Source organism: Alosa sapidissima, chromosome 19 (genome assembly GCF_018492685.1).
Source record: "Alosa sapidissima isolate fAloSap1 chromosome 19, fAloSap1.pri, whole genome shotgun sequence".
NCBI classification, from domain to species: domain Eukaryota; kingdom Metazoa; phylum Chordata; class Actinopteri; order Clupeiformes; family Clupeidae; genus Alosa; species Alosa sapidissima.
In genome coordinates, this window is record NC_055975.1 from 4424944 (window position 1) to 4433437 (window position 8494).

The 8494-nt window shown below is 38.6% G+C and overlaps 1 protein-coding gene across 1 annotated transcript; it reads right to left on the reverse strand.

The window, feature by feature from the left end:
- Positions 1 to 3926: 3926 nt before the first annotated feature.
- Positions 3927 to 8440, reverse strand: tmem30aa (transmembrane protein 30Aa). Its single transcript, XM_042072859.1, has 7 exons — positions 7952 to 8440; positions 7708 to 7827; positions 6875 to 6982; positions 6607 to 6694; positions 6368 to 6514; positions 6054 to 6266; positions 3927 to 5634 (listed from the first exon to the last, which is right to left on the reverse strand). Exons 1-7 carry the CDS (start codon positions 8198 to 8200, stop codon positions 5441 to 5443), a joined length of 1119 nt encoding a protein of 372 aa, XP_041928793.1. The 5' UTR covers positions 8201 to 8440; the 3' UTR covers positions 3927 to 5440.
- Positions 8441 to 8494: the final 54 nt, after the last annotated feature.

Here is an 8494-nt window from a genome sequence, read left to right on the forward strand (position 1 = left end):
TGATCACCCTCAAGCACATTGGACTTTCTTAATTTAACTTATATAGTGTATTTAGTATTTAGTTTTATTAGTTTTCTTATCTGTCTTATCTTCTACTGTCTTTATTGTACAGTGGAGTTTAGTTATATGTTTATACTTATACTTATGTTTACCATTTCTGCTGTAAGTGCATGTTGTGTGTTATTTCTATATGCTACTGAGACCCTTGAATTTCCCCTTGAGGATCAATAAAGTATCTATCTATCTATCTATCTATCTATCTATCTATCTATCTATCTATCTAAAGTCATGCCTCGTCCATATCTAGGGCCCACACACAAGGATCAACCTAACCTAGGGGTCCCCGGTGTGGTTTATACTACAGGCACACCCTGGGCATGCATTGGATGGCTCCATAGCAAGCCAGCCCACTTCTTACACCATTTATAGTGAGAGGAGAGAAAGGTCACCCCTTTTACCCTTGAATTTGGGCCTGTAAAGTACTAAAACTGTAGCCATAGGGCCAGAATGGGTGACTGCAGCCTCTATCCGCTATCAATGTTGTTCTCCTCCTTGCTGCAGTATAGCTAATCCTGACACTTCATTGGTGGATAAGCCAACAATGTGCTTTTATCTTTTCCAAAATCCGAAACAGAAATTATTTTTAAAAACATGTCTAGTGGACTGTAAAGTGAACAATAACACAAAATACATCTTACCGCTCCAGTCACTAATATCTGGACCTTATTCCACAGATAAGTTGCAAATTGGTAAACATTTACATTATCTTATAATACTCCAATATGTCTGGAATTACAAATAAAAGTGTAAATAATGTTTTTTTTTACTTTAAAATATTGTCAAAAGTTGTAAACTAGTGCTAGTGCTAGTAATTACATCCTAGTATCCTAGTGCTATGTAATCCTGTTGTATATGTCATTCAGTTGAATGGGCATAAAAAGATTCCATAATTATATTTTGCCAATTTACAGAAAACTCATTATATATAAACTTGTTTTAATGATAAATTGTTCATGTTAACATAGTCCAGAGAGTGGTGGTGGTCACAGAGGTACATCTCTGTAGAAATGTGAAGTACTAACAACATATCATAGTCATGTGACCTAACAATTATTTTTTTCATACAAAAATTAAAGTCCCCTTCTTAACTTTTAAATAATAAAATATAGGTTTGGTGTTACTACCAATTAGAAACACTAAGATATAATAACTGTTGCCATATGGCAACACCATGCAGTAGAGTAACCCTCTACTGCATGGTGTTGCCATATGGCAACAGTTATTACATCTTAGTGTTCAAAAACATATTTAGGCTTATGTTGTGGGCTTATGTTGTGGATTCACTTGGCCACTTGTAAAGCAGTTTAAGCCCAGTATAAGCCTATATAGCCTAGGCTACATTTCTAAACATTTTGATAAGCACCAAAAAGCCTGTCTGGACCCTTCAATGAATGCCAAGCAGAAAAGTAGGCCCCTAGCCTTGGCCTCCTTGGGTAGTCTGCCTATACACAGGAAACCCAGGTCTCTAATTTTCTCTTCCTACCCATAACATCTGGGGGGCCGCATGAATCGTGCTGGCAGGTCTGATCTGGCCCCTTATGTTTGACACCCCTGCACTATGTTGTAAATATGTTTTTGATATTACGTAATGACCAGAGGTGTGGACTTGAATTACATTTGGACTCGAGTCCGACTTGAGTCACGATTTTGATGACTTCAGACTCAACTTGACAAAATTAGAAATGACTTCCAACTCGACTTCCATGCTATTGACTCAAGACTTGAATCAGACTTGGCCCCTTTGAGTAAAATTGTAAAATGGTAAAATTATTTGTATCTTATCAAAATATAACTATTTCCTGCCCATACCAACTTCAGCACAGCAGTTCATCTAAGGTTACACCTGCTTTTTTTCAAAGCTCATCGATGAGAAGGAAATGTAGTAGCAGCAAAAACTGTCCTTTCCTGTTATTAGTGTCCCGAGAAACCCAGCCACTGTCTTGAGTAGTGTCCTGAGACACCCAGCCACTGTCCTGTGACTGTCCTGTCCTGTTGTAGTGTCCTGAGACACCCAGCCACTGTCCTGTGACTGTCCTGTCCTGTTAGTAGTGTCCTGTGACACCCAGCAACTGTCCTGTGACTGTCCTGTCCTGTTATCCTGAGACACCCAGCCACTGTCCAGTGACCGCCCTGTCCTGTTAGTGCCCTGTGACACTCAGCCACTGTCTAAAACAGAATTCTAAACGTTTTATACAGGACAGGACAGTCACAGGACCGTGACAGAGCTCCAGAGCTCATACAAGCCCTCTACTACTACAGAGGAGAAAGGGCCCGTGAGCTAAAGCAATTGTTTTTCAGCCCTTGAACAATCACGCACAAACCGTATGGGACAAACACAGAATAGCCACAGAACTTTTGCAAAGATATGCTTCCATTGGCTACACCAGACGAGCAAGCTTTTTTTTCTTTTACTGTCTATGCGTGCGAGCAGTGTGTATGCGCTCTGCTTCCGTTGTTGTTTAAAGATTCAGAGCCAAAGGCTAAAATTTAACCCAGTTACACTTTGTAAGGTATCACCAATATTAAGTTAATGTTACAGATGTATAGTTTACAATTAAATATCTATTAAAAAAAATCCCAATTGAGGATGTTTAAGAGTGTGATCTGCAGGCGACTTGTTGGCTATTTTCAGAAAGTGCGCTGCGGGTGCCTCATAGGTGCCCCTGTCCCGCGGGCACCTTGTTGGAGACCCCTGCTGTAAGCTGTTTGAGTGTTACCTACTACTACTATATTGTGTAACTGTAAGAAGCTGCATATTAAGCCAAGCAAAAGAGAATGTGCAGGACTGAGCAGTGGTCATATTTGAGATACATCTAGTGGTATAAATTGTATGCAGATTTATGTTTTAATGATTAAGCTGGTGTTCTCAATGGCCTGGATGACAGTCTGTCTGCTGTATGTACTATTTTCCCTGTATGAAACTTTAAATTGTGTCTTCACTGAATCAGTCATTGTTATTTTCACTTTCATCTCACACAACTTAAAGCTGCAGTTGGCAAGATTTTTCTGATCATATTCACTGAAACCGACACTATGCTCCGACAGAACAACATAAATCAGCCGGTTTTAGGAAAAAAACCTGCACTTCTACCTCCACCTAGAGCCTGTTATTTGTTTTGCAAAAATCCACAGTTCTTCTGGTCCAATCAGAGCAGGGCTGTGTGAGATCTGACTGTCAATCACAGTCTGGTGCGCACTGACGAGCACAAACTCGATGAGAGGGTGCTCGGTGGTAGTGGGGGAGGGGCATGAGAGTTGTAAACATTCAAAATTTTGGCTAAGTCCCTTCAATCTGTCAGATTTGCCAACTGCAGCTTTAAGTGATACAAGCTGATGTGCATAACTAGTGCATTGAGGTTTTGTCATCTCAGTCCTCATTCAAGATGCGGATAGGCTGTGGATAGCAGCTTTTTCATCAGTCTCTCAGTGCTGGCTTTCAGGCAGCGGTAACCCAGACAGAAAAGAGGCTATTGTTGGGATGACTGGGGTCTCTGATAATATTCTTGAGTATGCTTGTTCATCAATAAGGTGCAGTAGGGAGTTATCTTGTGTGCATGCTCTCACACTCAAACATTACAGTTTGATAGTGGGCAGTTTACAATGACAGAATGCATTATGGGTATTAAATGTTTTCAAGGTCATGGATTAAGACATCCTTGGGTCATTCTCCCATTTGCATCCCTTTTGCAGGGTTGTCTGATAATTCCACTGAGAAAACTTGGTCAAAGTCCCATCATCAGTTCACATGAAACCATTTTTTTCTTTGCCGTTTTTTGAAGGGTATTACCAAACCCAAGATCCAGCAGATTGGCTGTGATGTGTGGTAGGTGTGGTGTGCAACCGCTCACTAAAACTAGACAATGAAATGTGGAGTAAGCAGGATCATTTATTAATTTTAGCAATCTCCAGCTGTCAAAAATCAAGGTGTAGTCCTATTACAAAAAATATGATTACATTTTCTTTTACAGTGTCTACAAAGCTCAGCGCACATGCCTATCTATGCACATCTAATGGCTCACATGGCCGACTTTTGCTGTATCACAGAATTAGGCATGCATAGACAACATGTCAATATAATTGTCAATAGACAAAAAATTGGGGAGGCTCAAATACCAAATCCAGTTTTGAAGGGGTCTACAGTTGCCTCATATGTTTGTGCTTGTTATTTTGACAAAATATTTAGCTAGATACTGTAAAAGAAAGTGTAAGCAACAGCATACAATAAATAATCCCCAGGTACTGCTTTAAAATGTATGTCAATTTTAAAGTGCATTTTTATGATACTACATTTGGGTTATTTCAAACCAGTGAAAACAAACAAGACAAATAAGATCATCCAACACAACAATGAATGATTATCAATTCAAAATGATCTGGTCACAATAAATACAACAAAGAGTGTAAAATGTTAAATAACAAAATAAAAAACAAGAGAGAAATAAATATAGCCCTTGATGAGATACATAAACAAAAACTGCAACATGCATATGAAATGTCAGATATAATGAGGTCAATCTGATCCAATAAACATAAAGAAGCAAAACTAAGCAAGAAGCAGGTGTGATTCATACTGACATCAATGTGCAACCCCTATGTAAAATGAATGAAAATATTTGCTTCAGGTTATGGCTGCAAAATGTACATGAATAATAGCTTATATTAAGCTACCAGTACCACACTCATTACATTCAGTTGGACAAGACAACACATAGGGAACGGAAAAGCAAGAACATCCTTCAATCTGTAGTTCTGAGTTAAAGACAATCATTTTGATTGGGATGGTACACTGCATATATTCTGTAGTAGAGTGTGGCATAGATTATCATAACAATTTTGGTCAAATCAGGGTAACTGGTTTCAAGTATAAAATACTAAATTGTGTTGCTTAGGGCATTGATTTTGAGATCGATGCTGTATCTGTAACCGTAGAGCTTTTTAAAACAAACTGCCACTGCAATCCAACAATATTTGGCAGGATACTGTAACTACATGATTAAACTAGGCCCTAAAATTACTTGTCAAGTAAAATACACAGCAGACGGTATCTCTAAAGAATACTGAATACTTATTCTGAAACTGAATAAAGAATTCTGTAAAGAATGACATCACCAGCAATAATTTAAGAGCACTAAATTCTGTGCACTGCAATAATAATCCAAAATTTCAGTTGGTTAATTTCCCTATACGTTATACAGTATTTGACCTCTGTATGAAATAATTTGTATACACTTGACAATGTATATGGATTTAATGTCTTAAATAACTTTGGAGCACCACTCAATTTTTTACACAGAAAATGAGCCAATGGGAAAGCCAGTAGTCCATGCAAGGGTTCAGCAGCTACACAGGAATGTGCGTGAGCACCTCAGGTGATGTCTTCTCAGTTGGGGATGTCTGCGTTGTTGTTCCTGCTGCCGTACTTGTGGTGAATGAAGAGGAGAACCACGCCCAAGAAGAAACACACAGAGCCTACAGTGATGTAAGCAATGCCAAGGAATGGGTTTTTCCCTCCCATCCAGGAGATGGTGCTCAGAATCATACGCTTACGGCCTTCAAAGCTGCGCACAGGGTAATCTGGGATTATGTTATTAAGGGAAAAGATGTATATGTAACTAAACAAACAACTGGGCACATTAAGTATGACGCTTATAGCTTTGAAACTTTGAAAAAGAGATCCAAAACATGTTTGTGTATACCTCAGAGGCAATTATATGAAACAGCAGTCATTCTATTAACACCATCTGTTAACCAATTAGAAAAGAGTAAGCAGTATTTCGTCACCAGGGTATAACACACAGTATTTTCATATAGGTAACATTAAACTGCCACAATCGCCCTACTTGTGAATAATACACATAATAATAATAAACAGCCTTTGATTTCCCACACCTGCAACACATTTACTCATACTTCATGACTTATGAATTGTATCTTTTGACTGTGCATATACACATTTTTTTTCAAGTTGATGCTCAATATATGTAAAAAGATACTGTAGGTGACGTTCAGTGTGTAGTTTCCTCTGGGTAGTGTTGGCATCATGTTGTCCTTCTTCTTCTGGATGATGCGGTAAAGCTTTCTGAAAGTGGGAAGGGCAGCTGTGCGCATCCACACAATAAAGTCTTCATTGACAAAGCCATTGTTGTCAGGGTCGCTGGGGTCGAGCTCAAAGACAGGTTTCCGCCAGTTGACAGGCTTGGCTGTGCCTGAAATAAAATATGCATAACATTAACAATTAAATTAATCTTTCTGTCTTCATCAGCAATCTAATGCTCATATAATGATTTCATATCACAAGGCAGGTTACCTGCAAATGTAGCTGTTAGATTGTTGTTGTTTCCTCCTGGGTTCCTGAATTTCACATGCTTGTCAGTCCACCAAGCAATGCCCTTCTTTACTAATGGTATGGGAATGCTAGTACCATTTGGAAAATTGTAAAACAGCTCCAAGGTATCTGATTAATAATAATAAGTAAAACACAAGTAAAACACAGAGTTCATTGTCATTTCTTAATATAAAATCATGAATCATACAACATTATCTTACCATTAAAGAGACTGTTAGCAATAGCACCACAAGGGGCTATGGGTGATCCCTGACTAGAGCGGTAAGGTTCACATTCCTTACTTGGATTCTAGAAAAACAAGAGGAAAGGTATAAATACATACATGTAGATTTCCCAATAAATTTCATTTCTTAAACAAAACAACATTTCCCAGTTTCATTAAGGATATGAAAACATACTCTTGTGGTACAATATTTTTGCCATCAGGACAAATTAAACCAATCAAAGAAGACATCAAACTGTACATACCAATAATGAACTTTTATCACCATTCAACTGGCTATCATCCCTAGATTTCACATAACGCCTGTGGTTCTGGTAGAAGTTGGACAAGCCGTAGTACATGAAGACATTGCTCTGGAGAAAATATGAACATCAATGACATGCACAATCACTGTAGCTGCACTGGCAAACAGCAAATAGTACACAATAATACGTTCATTCATTCAACCTTTAATTCTCGATCCATTCAACCTCTAATTCTGGAAAAGTCATTGAGGGTAGACCTAATTTTCAATTAGATTACAATCACAATGAAAACAGTACACAATAGTTGTAGCACAGTTACAACTACTGTACACCAAAACAAATACTCTGTATTACAATGGAGAATGAAGCATACTGAAAGAACACATAATCAACCGTGATACTTTATTGCCACACAACAATGTTGGTGTTTTTTGTTATCAAGTTCTTCACACACCCAGTACAGTGAGATTACATTTTCAACAGCTTGTCCAAATATTGAAATAGTCTATCGATCTGTCCACACAAAAGCGGCACAGAAATAATAGGACAAGGCAAAGCACTTTTAGGTGAAAGTGTAATCAATGAAAAGCTATTTAGAAGTAAGTCTAATCAATATTTGATGAAAGCCAATGTTATTCTTGTTCTGTTCACAAGAAGGGCATCAGGTACAGATCAATGTCACAGATAATTTTGCTATAGTGTGAGATGTAACCCATAGTGTAATAACTTAAATCACATTAAAAAAAATAAAAGTATATAAATTCTATAAAAACCTATATAACTGCGTGATCGATAAAGCCTTCAAAATACTCAAACAACACAAGATTGCCTACCTCAAATGGTTGGTCAAGAGAGAATGGAATCGAACATTGGCAGGGAGTTGTATTATTCCAGGTGTAATTGAAAGAGCAAACATAGCAAGGACTGGACTCCTCTACTCCTGTGTAGTCGATCTGAAATATTCAAAACTTGTGCATGAGCTGTTGTCTTATAAGTGGCAGAACTGAGGACACGAAAACTTTTGACATTCACCAAAAAATAATTATTTGGTTGGATAACCAAAGACACGGGGCTCACCTCAAACTCTTTTATGTTGTTGGAAGTGACGAAGAGGCCAATGCCAATAGGGATGAAGATCAGCCCGATCACGAAAAACGCTGGGAGGACAGTGCCAGCTGTCAGAATTGGCTGCCAAGCTGGTAATCGTTGTTGTTTAAACGCCGTGTTATCGGGCTTCTTGCTCTTAATGACACCTGCTCCACCGGGACCTACGGCTCCTGAATGATGACCGTCCTCTTCTTTAGCATTGTAGCTCGACGCCATCATTGCTGCTAGCTAATTGGATGTCACCCGACTTGAGTAACGTTATTCAACCTAAACACTGCGTCAGACGCGGAATCTGAGCAGTTTGATGGCTATTCACTCCAATCGATTGATTTAAAACAAATACGATAAATCCTCAGCAGGTAGTAACGTTATTATAAGTACACAGCTACATAGCGTTTCCCATACTCTGAGTTGCACTTCTTTCAGTTTGTGATTAACCCAGGGTGGTAAACACGGAAGCTTTGCGTAATGACGTCAACAAACGATTTCAGTTTCCTCATTCCACTGGGGGGC

What these genes read in the sequence shown, in the direction of transcription:
- tmem30aa (XM_042072859.1), bottom strand. Translation starts at nt 8,200, where the DNA reads ATGATGGCGTCGAGCTACAATGCTAAAGAAGAGGACGGTCATCATTCA. An exon ending in ACAACATAAAAGAGTTTGAG is followed by an intron (nt 7,828 to 7,951) that starts GTGAGCCCCGTG and finishes TGAATATTTCAG; the next exon opens with ATCGACTACACAGGAGTAGA. An exon ending in CACACTGAACGTCACCTACA is followed by an intron (nt 5,635 to 6,053) that starts GTATCTTTTTAC and finishes ACATAATCCCAG; the next exon opens with ATTACCCTGTGCGCAGCTTT.